General features: G+C 43.6%; 1 protein-coding gene across 5 annotated transcripts in view; it reads right to left on the bottom strand.

The window, feature by feature from the left end:
* Positions 1-6,701: 6,701 nt before the first annotated feature.
* TMEM44 (transmembrane protein 44) overlaps positions 6,702-15,275 on the bottom strand; it is a 35,917-nt gene continuing 27,343 nt past the window's right edge. For 2 of the 5 annotated variants that reach the window (XM_033131774.1, XM_033131770.1), the window contains 2 exons: positions 13,177-13,209; positions 6,702-10,270 (listed from right to left, as the gene is read on the bottom strand). In XM_033131774.1, the coding sequence (XP_032987665.1) occupies positions 10,160-10,270; positions 13,177-13,209 (144 nt within the window). In that variant the 3' untranslated portion in view covers positions 6,702-10,159. The remainder of the gene's footprint in view (positions 10,271-13,176; positions 13,210-15,275) is intronic. The other 3 variants (XM_033131779.1, XM_033131787.1, XM_033131795.1) reach the window with 2 other exon arrangements.

Genomic DNA, 15,275 nt, shown 5'->3' with positions numbered 1-15,275 from the left:
CATCACAACTTCTTCACTTTTTGGAACTTGTAAGCTTTCAGGGTTCTCAGAAAACTGAAGATAGGTGGGAACCTACAGGATACTGGGCTTCCTGCAATGAAACATGTGCAGTCTTTAGTGAGGACCTGGAAAAACAAAGACGATATAACTACTTCTACCTTCAAATTTGTGAGAGCAGATCATACCAATTTCAGGGGACCGTCTCAGGTTTAGTGAATCAGAACACAGGAAGGGTGAGGCCAGGAAATCTGAATTAAAACAAAACCAAAGACAAAACACAGGTGATTCTGCTATAAGCCTACGTTGAGAATTGGTGCCTTAATTTCACAGTGATAGTTTACAGCCCACAATGAGCAGGCAACAGTATTTCCAGGGACTTTTTCTAGTTTTCAAATCCTCTTGCTTAGAAAGAAGCTGCATGTGGGAGCCAACCAGCGGGACGGAGCTGGGTGAGGGCTGGGGCAGCGATCCCAAGACCACAGGGCCCATGCACTTTGTCCATGCCCTCTGCTTGCCCTTTTTACTTAGAAAATCATTGTCTGTTCTTCAAAGACAGGCTCAGACCTCTTATTTTTGGTGAATACCTCCACTGTCTGGCCTCCCTTCCTCCAGCTTTGCACAAACTTCCCTGAGAGCACCGCTCACCTCATACCTTCTCTGTGTTCTCCCCGCACCAGCCAAGACACATTTGCAGGAGTAGGTGTTATTTACGCATCCCTCTGGCCCAACAGGGTGTCTGGGACTTAGTAACCGCTCAGAAAGAGCTACCCTGTTACCCCGAAAATAAGACCTAGCCGGACAGTCAGCTCTAATGTGTCTTTTGCAGCAAAAATTAATATAAGACCTGGTCTTATTTTACTATAAGACAAACTGCTAGACAAAAACTAGCTCAGACTCTTAAGGTTGGAAGGGTCCTGGCATATCATCTGATCCATCTCTCCGGTCATTGGGGCATCTTCCCCAAAACGTCTTGGAGGAGGGGTGATGGAGCTGTGCGGAAACAAGTGTAGTGCTGGGGAGCTCCCAGCAAGCACTGCCGCGTGGGCATGGCAAAATGACAGCTCTCCCCTGCACTGAGTTAAATCCTTTCTCTGGAGGACCACTCGCTCCGTCCTCTCCTCCTGAAGACCCAAGGCTCTGCTCCCTGTCCACGCTGTCCGCTCTGCTCAAAGGCTGCCATCCGGACTGAGACGAGGCCTGCTCCTTGTCCCCTGCAGCCCTCGGGCAGAGGGCTGCCTGGGCTCACTCAGCTAGGATACTGACTCACTCACACAGGTGGGTGAGTCACCGCTTGCCGTGGGGATCTATTTCCCAGGTAAGGTATATCAAAGGGGTAACATCCTCTGCCACTCTCTGCTGGCTCAGGCAGAAGTGGAACCTCTCAAAGTATCTCAGTCCTGCTTCCTCAAAGGGCTCTACTCATATAACCTCCGCATAAAAATATACTCAGGACCTAAAAGACATCCAGGGGAATTGGCCCTAAAACTGGGGCAAACTGCAAAATGAAGTGCTTCGTGCCTAGGAAATAATAACAACTGATATCTCGATGGCCTTTAGGAGTTGAAAATACCCTTTCATCGTTTGTTTTCAGGTTTGGCAGCCCCTTCATAAGGTGGGCAGGAGAGGAGTATACTACTTTTGTGTGACACGAAAGAAAGGGATCAGTCTCATAGCTGGAGAGTGGTGGGATCCGGATTTGCCCCCAGGCCTTCTGGGTCTGAGGGCAATGACTTTTCCCCATGTGTGGCAGGCCATAGCAAGCCCTCTAGAGACTACCCAGCGCTGACAGCTCAGGCTTGAGTGCTGGCTGCTCCCATTGGGATTGGTGACAGCGCATCTGAGCCTGGCTTTTTGTTGTGTACTATCTTATCTCAATAGGAAAAGGCAATTCAGGGGAAGAATTTCCTTGTCACAGTGCTCCAGGCTTTCCATTGTCTAGCTTTCTTAGCCGGGGTTCATCCTCTTGGTCTGGCCATTACTCACATCCATGGAGGTACCTTATCAGGGCTGTCTAAGATAGAGGGCCTATTTTTTTCTCAGCGTCAGACAAACTGGAATCTGTCCACCCTTTGTGGCCTGACATACTCCCACAATTAACGGAATCCAGCCACACTGGGAAGCTGTTTTAAAAGCAGTCCCTAGTAATCCAGCTGTTTCCTTCGCAAGGCCCTGGATTTCAGGTACTCCTTGGCAAGTGTGACTGTGAGTCTTTACTGCTGGCCTTTCTCCCCCAACTTTTTTCTCTGAAAAACTTCAAGCCTACAGAAAAGTTGAACAAATAATATAATGAACATGCTCATGCTATTCATCTGGGTTCACCACTTGGTCCCATTTTGTCACATTGGTTTAATCTCTTTCTCTCCATATACATATATACCTGAAAAATATACACTCCCTCCTCCCCCCGCCCCACTGTCGAACCATTTCAAAGTTACCAAATCATGATGCTTTTCTCCTAAATAGTTTGACTTGTATATCCTAAGAATAGGGCATTCTCCTATCCAACCATAATACTATTGTCACTCTCAAGAAATGAAACAATGTTAACTAATTATACCATACATATTCAAATTTCCTTAATTGTCCCAATAATCCCTTATAGCTTCCCATTTCTCCCTTTAGACGCCTTTAAACTATTAGGTTGGTGCAAAAATAATTGCGGTTTTTGGGATTATTTTTAACCTTTTAAACCACAATTACTTTTGCACCAACTTAATAGAACAGTTTGCTAGTTTGTTTTTTCTTTCTTTCATGACACTGACATTTTAAAAATCAAAGGTAGTTATTTTACAGAATGTCCCACAATTTGGATTTATCTGATTGTTTCCTCAAAAATAGATCTCAATTAAAACATTTTGGCAAGAATATTTCATAGCTGATGTTTTATCCTGCTCAGGATATTACATCAGGAGGCACTCATTCTCAATTTATCCCGTTTTAGTAGTGTACCTTTGATTCCTTGGTTAAAGTGATATCGTCCAGATTTCATCATTGTAAATAAACGTATTTCTGTTTATAATTAATAAAAGAATCTTTGGGATGATATTTTGAAACTGTGTGACTATCCTATTACCAATAATCTTTCACCCAATGCCTTTAGCAACTATTGAGGTCATTGCCTGTCAATTATTATGGTGGATCACTTTTTTAGTTTGTTTTTATCTCATTTTAACAGAAGTACATACTCATTATAGAAAAGATATAAGTTGAAATATATAAAGAAATATAATGTCTACATACACACAGAGAGCAACATAAAAATACATGTACCAATACACAGTACAGTTACTTATGAATTTTTTAAGGTTTATGTGAATGTTTTTTGGGGGAGCATATATGTAACTATAAATTTCTTTAGTTTGTTCTGTCTAATTGTATAATAAATGCATAGTAATTGAAAAAGTTTATAAAGTACCAACAACCATTTAAAAGTATAAAATTCATGAACATATCCATAACAAAGTTACTTATATATTTTCTTTTTCATACGCCTCTTTTCTTATTCATACTAAAAACTCCAAAAAAAAGTCTGTCCTTTTAATTTTCCTGTCCTCTTTTATTTTTATTTATTTTTTCTGTCCTGCTTTTAAATAGCAACTTGGCTGTCATGTTTCCCTGGGGGCTCTCTTGTGCCTATTTTCCCTGGTTTGGGAGTAGTTTCTATCTGGTCTCCCATTCTCTTTCTCTAATCTTGCGGGACTTGATTGACAACAAGCTGGAACTACAACAGCTGCTTGAGCCAAGGGGTTTCTCTTGTAATAAAAGGTGTTTATGCTGCAAACTTTAAAGGAAAGGGAATGCAGGGGGGAAATTTTTTAATTTGGGGGAAGTATTTAATTGCTTCCACTTTCAAGAAACCACTACAAGAATTCACGTAACGCCTTTACAACAGAAAGTCTTACGTATAATGACTTATAAGACTCTTCTGATCTTATTAGTAAGCAATGTTTACTAATAACTGCTAATAGTGGTACACACTGTCTTGTGTTCTACTTTGTTACTTGACATTTTCTTTTGTAGATTTTTTTTCAATCATGTTAGAACTGGGAATTCATGTTGTGAGAAAGCAAGCCACTCACACACTGAACTAGATTATTTCAAGGTAATCCAGTTCTGTTCTTCAGTCTATGGTTCTATGATCTTTTAGATTCAATGGAAAAATATCATTTCTTCATTAAAGTACAGATGGCCCGCGACTTACATGATGGTTCAACTCATGGTGGTTCAATTTTACCATGGTATGAAAGCTATAGGCATAATAAATTATAGGAGATAGTCAACACTTTATTACAAAAGCGGCTTTGTGTCAGATGATTTTGCCCAACTGTAGGCTAATATAAGTGTCCCGAGGACGTTTAAGGTAGGCTAGGCTAAGCTATGATGTTTGGTAGGTTAGATGTATTAAAGCATTTTCAACTTAGTATATTTTCAATTACAGTGGGGTGTATAAGGATATAACCCCACTGTAAGTCAAGGAGCATCTGTATAATGTTTAATCTTTCCCAGTATTGGGGTTTTTGAGCTTTTATCACTTTTTTTTTCAGATTCTAGATAGTTTCATGACTACATCTTATACAAATGCATTAGCTTAAAAGCTAATTTCCTGAGGGTAGTGTTTCTGGAGGAATGGTCTTGGATCATCTGTAACAGAATCACTTGAAGAGTTTGTTAAAGATTCCTAGGCTCTGGCCTGATCTGGAAATCACCAGTGGTGGAGCCTAAATTTAAACAGGTATCACGCATATCAGAGCTTTAGGACAGGCATATTCCGCAAAGTGCAATTGCTAGTCAGAAGGAAAGGCCTATGGAATGTCTCTTTTCACATGTGGAACTTCCCAGGAAGTTCCCTGGGAAAAAGACTGTGGCAGCTGCGGTGAATGAAGGCCCTTGCTCCAGTTGCGGTTTTGGGAAACTCCTCAGACTTCAATTGGAGATGCTCCAAGTGCTAAGACACCTGCATGAAGAGAAGTAAAAGGATGAAGGGCAAGGTCAAGTCCAGAGCAGAGGAGTGGAACTTGCTAGACTGCCCTGAAGGCAGTTGTGAGTTGGAAGGAATGAACTCAGAAACTGGATTCTAGCTCAGGAATAACAGCGTGGGCAAGGGGGCCCTGGCACAACTGATTCCATAGCAACCTGCAGGATGTGAAGATAGTTCTTAATGCACAGGTCCCCATACACCAGTGGCCCTGTCCTAGCGGCTGTGTCTCATTGGCCTGCACTTAATGGAAGCTGGAGGTAATCCAACTAAGGAAAAAAATAAAAAAGATAATCTTACAACCTCATAGCTGAAAAGCATGTTTGAAATCAAACCTAATAAACTACCAGAACAAGCAAAACCGTAAAAAAAAAAAAACTGGTCCCCTCAAAAAAAAAAAAAAAGTTGCCTAAGAAGCAGGACTGTTATGGGCAGAGGGGAGGAGCAAGGCACTGTTGCTTGTCTTCATAAACCGTTTGCTACAATGATGATTCTCTTTTTAAAAACCATGTGCCTGCACTGCATTTATTTCAAAAAACGTATGTAATGTATTTAAAAACAAAGAAGAGAAAGATGTGCCCCATGAAGGATGCTGGGCAGCCTCAAATACGGTAGGAACGGTGAAACAATCTTGGCACTATCCTTTGAAAAGCCAGGGGTGTGAAACGTGCACTAGAAGACGCCGTGGGCTGTCGGCCCGCGGCCCGCGCGCGGCGGCGCCCCTAAGGCAGCCGAGCGGGGGTCGCGTGACTCGCGGAGCTCGCGGGCGGCGGCGGGGTGCGCACGCGCCCGGCTGCGCATTGCCTCCCTTCCCGGAAGTGCCGCAGGGCCGCCAGAAGCTGGGGTTTGGCGGCTTCTCGGAGAAAGGTCGGCCGTGGGAGCCAGGATTCACTTCTGAAGGTGCCGACGGTGGGGACCGGGACCTCGCAGCTTGAGGCGACCACTTACTGCCCCCCACCCCGTGAAGATTGTGGGGGGCTGAAAAGAGGGGGGCAAGAGACTAAGCCCTGCTGCAATCACAGCTGCAGAGCCTGAGGACCAAGAAGAATAGAACCGGGTTCTCTGCTGCCAATACCGGCAGCTGGTGGAAAATTTCCAATGGAATCAGCAAAGTATGCTGAGTTCTCCAAGCGACAGATTAACTTCAGAAATTAATCTGAAGGCACTTAAAAGTTAACGGATGCGCTGTTAAATGAAGTGTCTGGCCCAAGAGATGCAGTTCTGGATGCCTGGAGCCTTGTTTGGCTTTCAGAGTAAGGTAAAGAAAAAGCAAATCAGATATTCTCTAAGTCATTTGACTTAGTACCATTTCTTGAACTTCTCTGAGATCGTCCCTCTCACCTGATGACGACCCTTGGAATAGTATCGGACAGACATGTGTGAACGTGTTGAAGAGGTCTCCGTCAACATTACACCAAATGTTGGATTCGTTCAAGGCAGAGCCTCCTCTGACAAAACATACACCTGAACGTTAGGGGGGAAAAACAAAACAATGTAAAATCTAAGTAGAACAATGCCCACAGAGTTGGAAAATGTGGAGAAAAATGATAAAGAAGGGACATGATCAAGGAAATGAAGTGGAGAGAACCTTGGAAGCGTTGCATAATTAGTCTCGAGACACTGCCAAGACATCTCTGTTCTTTTCCTTAATGATACAGATTCTTTTTCTCCCACTGTGGAACATTTTTTTCATATGTCCTTCAATATAAGAAATAGTTTAGCAGGAATGAGGCTTCACCAAAATAAACTGCCAATAATAGAGACTCTCAATGAAGAAAGTGCATGAAGTGACCAGAATCCCCAAGTTTGGAAACCAGGAGTTACAGTTTTTGGTTTTCAGTACTCGAAGGAACGGCAAAATTTGTAAATGTCAAATGCTGTGACCTCTTCAGGTGATAGCAAGCACTGTGTGCTTCGTATAAAGGCAAATTTCATCTTAAACAGATAGTCAAACCAAACAAAGAAATATAACGGAACCTATTTTCAAAGTATATCTGAAATTTGGCTTAATAGTATGTTTTTCTTGAGGGTTTATAAAACTCTGTGGGAAACAAAAATTCACTCGCATATTCATAAGAGGGAGAAAAGGAAAGAAATCGGGCCTAACTTTCATTTTACAGATGAGGAAACTGACCCAGAAAGGGAAATGCCTTGACAAGGATCGTACAGAATCAGACCTGGAGCTGGTGCCTGGCCATGCCTCGTGCCCAGTGCCCCTCCTTACCCGATAGGAACTCACCCCATTGTAACAAACATGATGTGTGTGGGGCACAGATGATACTCACAAATCTAACCTATATAGTTGTATTAAGCAACGTCACCCCCATAAAGTTAATAAAATTTAAAAATTCATCATAATAAAGTACTGGCAGGAAATAAGAGGACTAGTTCTTTAGCATCTAGACAGGATTTTGAGAAAGTCTTAGTGATGAGAGCTCTCCCTAAATGACACACATTTCTTTGGGAGCTAAAATGGGTGCAATCTTTTTTTATTGGAAAAGTTTAAAGAGGGCCTGGATAATCATTTGTTGGGGTCGTTGTCAAGGGAATTCAAATCACTGAAGTCCTTTCCAACTGTGGGCCTCATTGGTTACTGCCTTTCATGCATTTGTGGCCAGGAAGTAGAGGGCGGAAGGCAACTAATCCTGCTTCTGTCTCCTTTGAGTCAGGTATTGTGTTACGCATTTCATAGATGTTAATTCACTCAGTCTTCACTACAAGCTTTCTAGTTATTCTTCTCAGTCTACCTCAAGAGTTCACGAAGGTGAGGTAACATGCGTGCTCCAAGCCATGCAGATAGTAGGCAGCGCAACTAAGACTGTCATCTCTTATCTCCAGATGAGTGGGCAGAGGAGGATTACACATCTGTTCCCCAGCCTCTCGCCAGCGTAGGTAACGCCTCGCACTGCTCAGTTAGTCTTCAGGGCATATAACTCCCATGATCCTCCTGGCCTGACTAACAGCTAGGGATGAGTCTGCAGCAGAAGCAAGGACACTCCTACCAGGAGAAAGGCATTTGGTTGCTACCTCTTCACAAAGGCTCCAGAGTTCCAGAGCTTTGCATCACAGGCAGATTCTCATTGAACAACGAGGCCAAACTCTGCTTCCAAAATTCCCAGTTTAATAGTTTTCACCCTGGATGAAGAGACTTGGGGTTCAGCTTTGAGACAAGCTTGGACCGCGACGCTAGGAACTGGTTTGTGAAGGAAGAGGCGGGGACGATGGGATGTAAGGACACAGACAACATCTGGAGCTCAAATATTAATAGTTTGTGCTGCTGAAAGCAAGATTATTTTGTTAAGACTTTATTTTTTAAAAGCGGTTTTGAATTCACAGCAAAATTGAGAGGAAGGTATAGCGATGTCTCATATACCCACTGCCCCCACACACACAAGAAAATCGTTTCATGTTCTTGGATGAATGGCCATTTCCATCAGGAGCCAGCCAATTTCTGGTGCCTCGGGGAGCATGCGCCAGCCTCCCCCTGAAAGAGGGGGATGCGCTAAAGGAAACTACAGAGATGTCATCCTATTCCCGTGCCTCTGCCTTTCTAAAGATGAGCTGTCCTCCTGCCCTGCTGTTACCACTCAGATTAAACACGTTCCCCATATTCGTACTGTATCTCATGACTGTACATTTCTGCTTCCTGAAAATTTGGGGCCACAGGGATAAAAACTCACCAATTAGCTGTGGCCTACGTGAGGCACGTCAGCCACCTTCCTACTCTGGTATCTTCTATGGCTACATTGGCCACAGAATTAAGTACCAACTTCCCAGCCTTCACAGTCGGCTTGCTTTCTGGCCTCTTTATCCACTCCTTACAGCACATAACCTATCCTGGCCACATCGGATGCCTCCTGCCTTGACTGGATTCCACCCTTCCCTGCTTTCAATCCTCTGTACAGTTTCATCTTCTGGAATTCTCCACACATACACACTGCACCCACCCTGCCAATTCATATTTTCCTCTTCCCTCAAAGTACAGCTTCGGTGGTTAAGATCACAACGCAAAACTGACTAGCAAACTCCATTACAAGACAATCAGGGACCAAAGCAGTTGGATAAAGGGGATACGTAGGGTTGCTTGAAGTTTACTTCTAGCTCAGAGATCACCCAGGAGATTAGGATCTCGGCAGAGATATGTGGAGCCAACCTGTTTCCCTAAGGCACCCCCTTCTTCATGCTGCCAGGACTTGCACTACCCCTTAGGAGAAAGCAGGCAGCAGCAGCTGAGTCACACAGGCTGCCAGGGGCCAGCCAGGAGCAGAGCTGTTTCTTGGCATTTCTCCCACTTCCTCTTGTGGCAGACTTCTGTGGCTGTGCTGGGATTCAGACCTATCTCTGCTCCACACTCAGTCAGGGTTTATTCACTTCAGTCCCTCTACCGTCCCCCTCATCTGTGATCACAGTATCAAAACAATCCTAAAATGGGATGGCTGTGCTTGAATTTAACACCTCCTGCCATGCCTCTTACCCTCTGCATGCTTTCAGTTACCTCCTGACGCAGACCGTCCCCCTCACCTGCACGCTGTGTCCCAGCATACACCTTGCCAAGCTGGAACAAGTCCTGGTACCTAGAGAAATTTACTTCGCTTACCCTCACAAACACTTGGTTGACCAAGCAGTTCTATCTCTAACTTCCAGCAGAAAACTCAAGTGGGTGACCAGAGGGCCAGAGCCAGGTCCCATCAGTACCTGTGATTGTGTCCCCCCAACTCCGCAGCATGTGGGCTGACCCCTCCCATCTCCTAGGCTTAGCCAGGTCTTACAGAATGGGGCTCTACTGAGATCCAACCAAACACATTAACTATTTGTTAGATGAACTCATTCCTGGCACTTGGCAGATATTCAGAGTATGGCTGAATCGAAAGGGAAAGGGAAAAGAGGGTCCAATGTCCTTTAGATGAAGTTTTATATTTCAAAGCAAGGGTGCTCTATAAACTTGTAATTTTCAGAACAAACTCTGGGCATGTCAGGTCTGTCCACAGGACTCAAAGTCTTAGCTCCATTCTGAGCCATGGCACAGGCCAGCCAAGCTGTGACAGCTCCTGGTTCCTCACTTTCTTGGGCAGCCTCGGCAGAAGCTTAAATTCCTACCCTGGGTGTCACTGCCGGTTGATCCTTCCTCAGTTCCTGACAAACACTTGACTTGGGGCTCTGCGCTGTTGAGCTGGCTCCAGAAAGTCACTCATCAGAGGTCAAGTCCACTGGACTCACAAAGCACCTGTGCATCTGGTATCTAAGCATCTCCATGTTGTCTTTGTTCCCTTCAAAGTTTACATCTTCAGGGTCCCACTGTGAAGAAAAGACACAAAAGGTACCTTGGTGGAACAGACCCTTCCCATGTCCCACAACTCCCAACAATAGCTCCAGTCCTGGTTCTCATGGCCCAGGCACACACAAGGACAAACAAGTAACCAGGCCAGTGTTTCTAGGACCTACCGGGGCAAACACAATTAAATAAAGGAATTAATGGGCAGCCATCCTGAATATATCAGCCTCATTTCCCTGCCCACCCTCTTCCCCTGTTGTCACCAAGTCCTTCTCTAGTGAGACTGAGTCACGTTCCCTTTATCCTGAGAATTCCCACCTCCATGTCTAAGTCATTCCCGGAAAAGACCCGGCAAACACAGCCCAGTCTTTCTGACCCAGGAAAGTACCTCCTCCTCCAGGAAGCCTACCTGACTGCTTATGCCTATTGAGCTCTCACCCCCTTCTCTCTTTGGACTACCTGTAACAGTCATTTGCAGCTGCACATGGACAGCCCTGACCTTTCTCTGGGCTTCTGCCTAGTCTTCTCAAGTAGATGATGAGCTCCTTAAGAGCAGGGCACTGGTCTGCCCTTTCCATCTGTTTCCTCACAGTGTTTCCTCTAAACTTGAGGTCAGCATACTTGTCAAAAACAATCACTTAAAACTAATTCAGAGTGGTGGTCACAGCCAGTGAATACTTCATTGCTCTGACTCAGACAAGTACAGGAAATTGAAATTTGCAGGGATAGGAGTGAAAGCTTAAAAAAAGAGGCGGGCACAAGACCATGATGAAGCTATTTGCAGACTCCTATTGCTCTAATACGATGGTTGAGAGAGAGACTTTTGTACATGGGCTCAGAGCAAAGGGAATCCTTAGTGATTCCAACCATGGAGGCAAGTGGGGAGTTAGACTCAAGTCATTCGGCCACTAACTTGCTTTCTTTTCTCTGGGCCTTGGTTTCTCTATATGTAAGTTGGGATGTTGGATCAGTAACTAGACAATACGATTTCTTTCATTTTTGAGTTTCTATGACTAATAATTCTGAGTCACAGGTCACATTTAACAGTATGAAAAGACCCAGAAAAGAACAAGCAAGGCGGCAGAGGCTGTGTTAGCCCTGGCCAGATGATCTATTTGGGTAAGAGAAGAGAGCCAGTCATGGACACGCGCTCCAAACCAAATGAAACAAAACAAAACTCCACCAGATGCTCAAATTTGAGCTAAATCAATCAGTCCAGTCCTTAGAGGTCTGGGAGAAGGTGTTGAAGGCTCCCTGAGCTGCTGACAGAGAATGCCCATACCATGCCCGTTATAAAATACAAATTGTAACTTTGTTTTAGACAGGAAGAGCCTAATTCAATGAGTGATGTACTGATAATAACTGAACTGAGTTCTACTACTTAGTGATTGAAAACAGCATCATGTTAAAAAGACCCCATTCCCACTAACCCTGCAGGCCAGGGACAAAGCAGACTTGATTGGTACAACTTAGCCCCCTGTACCTGTTCAGGGCTGTGCCAGCCACTTCCAGTGCTAACGTCTCATTTACTTGCGGTTGCAGATTTGGGGGGAAATCTCGAAGCAAATTCCTTCCTGACATTATCAAAGATCCCACGTAAAAGAGCTCCCCGGCCCTTTAGCCTCCATGGCCCGGTTGCCCAGTGGCGGATGTTGGAGCCTGCTCTCTGAGGATGGACAGTGTACTTTGTGATGAGAGCTGTTTTCCAGCTGAGGTCCACATTCTAGATCACAGCTCTGAGCGTGTTCGGGACCAACAACATCAGAAAAAAGGCCGATGCTGGCGACACGCCCTAGACCCTATCTGGGGGTTGGGTCCTGAGGTTTGGCATTTTAACAAGTTCCTAGGAAGATTCTTAACTGCCCTGATGTTTCAGAACCACTGCTCAAGCTCCTAAAATGGCTTCTTCAGGGTTATTCTTGCTACACCTGACCAATTCAGCTTCTGGCAAACAGAAACAGTCCGCCACTTTGATCAAGTGAACTCTGTGAAGTGGGTTAAACATTCAAAAACATTTTAAAATCTTTCTTCTGATTCCCCAGAATAATGTGTTTTAAAACTTCATTTGAGTGGTGGCCAGATGGCTCAGTTGGTTAGAGCGTGAGCTCTAAACAATAGGGTTGCCGGTTCAATTCCCACATGGGCCAGTGAGCTGCACCCTCCACAACTAGATTGAAGACAACGAGCTGCCGCCAAGCTGCCGGTGGGGCGGCCGGATGGCTCAGTTGGTTGGAGTGTGAGCTTTTGATAGCAAGGTTGCCGGTTAGATTCCCACATGGGATGATGGGCTGCGCCCCCTGCAACTAGATTGGGGGACAGCGTCTTGACTTGGAGCTGATGGGTCCTGGAAAAACACACTGTTCTCCAATATTCCCCAATAAAAAAAAATAACAACAACTTCATTTTAGGCAATAAAATCCATTTGTCCAGTCATAAAGAGAATTTGAGCAAAAGATGATCTACCGTCTTATCAGAAACAATCCTGGGAGATGACAGGCACAGGTGGTTGTCATAAAACACGCTCAGCTATCACTTGGAGGTGAGCGTGGCATGGACAGCAGCCAGCTGCTCGAGGTCTCAGAATGACAATGTGGGAGAATGTGTATCTCAACTACTGCAGCCACTCTCAGCGCCACTACCCTTAGTAACCTGCAGTTATTCTGCTTGTTCATAGACCTCTGTCCCAAACCACGTTTCTTCCTTGAGTTACACATCTTCTGAGTGTGGTTTGGGCAAAGTGGAAAGCACTCTGAACTGAGAGAACCTGGAAAATCCCCTGATCCTCAGGCTCGCCTCTCGTTTTCACATTCTTTTTTTTCCCTCTTTGGCGTGGGCCCAGACATCCAAGGGGGGGCTAACAAAAACAGGAACTGAAGTCAAGCCAAAGGAAGTCCCTTCTGGAATAGAGAGAGAGCACAATTGTCCATACCTGCTCCGAGTTTAGGGCTTCCCAATACTTGTGCTGTAGAATAAAAAAGAGATAGAAAAGTGTTGGACAGATTTTGCCACCATCACAGAGCAGAGCAGAGCTCAGCACCTGCCCTTGTTCTCCTCAGTGAGCCAGGAGGCAGGCCGTCTGAGCGTCTGAGGGAAAAGGAATAGCTGACTTCAGCAAGCAGAAAGTCAGCAGCCACTAAGCAGCTACAATCTAGTTCAATGATCATAGGATAATTGTGATAATTATGAAGAGCTGCAGGTCCTTGGAAGAATTATAACCCATACAGATTTTTAAATTACTATTAGAAATTATTGTTATTAAGTGTCATAGTAATAAATCTTTCATTTATTAACCACATGGCTGAGATGAGTCAACTCAAAAACCACAAAACTAGCAAAGAGAGATGCAAATAAAATCCCCACCTTGAAAATATGGGGTATGTGCTGCCAGCCAAGATTCATTTTTAATCAGCCTTTACTGCACGGTTGGTTCCACCCCAAGCCTCAAATATGTCTGAGTCAGATTCTTGAAGGGTGGCTTCTCAGTCTGTCTTTTTCCTCCGGCACTGTGTGCAGTGCCTGGGAGTGTTTCTGATATAGAGCTATGATTCTACAAATGTCTGTTAAATGGATCTGTGAATTTCTATTAAGCCAAATAGCTGCCAGTCTAAACAATCCACAGCATCCAGCATTATTGTCACATTACAAGCAAGCTTCCACTGTTCAATTATTTTATATTTCCATTTTAAACTACTTTTTAAGATTTTCCGTCATACACAAAAAAGAATAATCTCGTGAATATTCATGGACACATCCTATTTTATTTTCTCTAGCTCCCCAATTTTTTCATTTGCTAAAGTATTTTAAAGTAAACAATTTCATCTGTAAATACTTCAGTATGTACCTCATCAATAAGGACTTTTCCCTTAAATCCTAAGCACAATGCCATTATTATATCTAAAAAAAATAGTGATAATTCCATCGCATTCATATTTTAATGACATCCTGCTGGGGGGAACATAAACTGAAAAGAAACAGATTAATTGAAAAAAATGCAAAATTACTGAAAATAATGGTTCCACATAAAGCACAGCATAGAGAATATAGCCAATAATGTTGTAACAACCATGTACAGTGCCAGGTGGGTACTAGACTAATCAAGGGGGCTCACTTCATAAATTATATAAAAGTCCAACTACTATGCTGTATACCTGAAACTACTATGAAATAATATTGAATGTCAACTGTAACTGAAAAAAATAAATAATCAAAAAAAAAAATAATGGTTCCATGCACACTGCAAGACAGAAATGTTGATGACAACATAGGGGTTGAAAAAGTTAAATAACTTTTACAAATAAATACAGATGTTCATGCAAAACAGAAATAGCAATCTGTGGTTATCACAGTGAGTGTTTTGTCTGTTTGTTAAAAAATTTACTAAATGCATGGAGTATTACGCAGCCATAAAGAAGAATGAAATCTTACCATTTGCAATAATATGGGTGGACCTAAAGAACATTATATTAAGTGAAATAAGTCAGACAGAGAAAGACAAATACAATATGATGTCACTTATATGTGGAATCTAAAGAAAAGAATAACTGAATGAACTAATCAGAAACAGCCTCAGAGATATAGAAGAAAAACTGAGGGTTGCTAGATGGGAGGGGGGGTGGGGATAAGGGGGAAGGAGCACAGTCGGTAACCACAAGATTGCCATGGGGATATGAAAGACAGTTTGGCGAATATAATCAATAAAGTTGTAAAGATTTTGTAGTGTATCTGATGGACTCTTGTCTTATTAGGCAGACCAATTCAGGGACGGTGTAGATGCCTGATCACTACACTGTACACCTGAAGCTGAAGCTGAACAATAATGAATGTGAACTATAATTATATATACGTTTACAAGAAGTGGAGTACAGCATTAGGAATAGAGACAGTGGAAATGTAATGGCTGTGTGCGATGTCAGAGGGGTAGTGGATCGGGGGAGGGGGGTTATCACTGTGTGAGGGATATAAATGATAAATGTCTAACTATTAAAAAACAACAACAAAAAAAAGCAAAACACACACAAAAAATTGAGT

The sequence above is a fragment of the Rhinolophus ferrumequinum genome, chromosome 2, assembly GCF_004115265.2.
Source record: "Rhinolophus ferrumequinum isolate MPI-CBG mRhiFer1 chromosome 2, mRhiFer1_v1.p, whole genome shotgun sequence".
Classification (NCBI taxonomy): domain Eukaryota; kingdom Metazoa; phylum Chordata; class Mammalia; order Chiroptera; family Rhinolophidae; genus Rhinolophus; species Rhinolophus ferrumequinum.
This window is presented reverse-complemented; position numbering and strand designations above follow the sequence as displayed.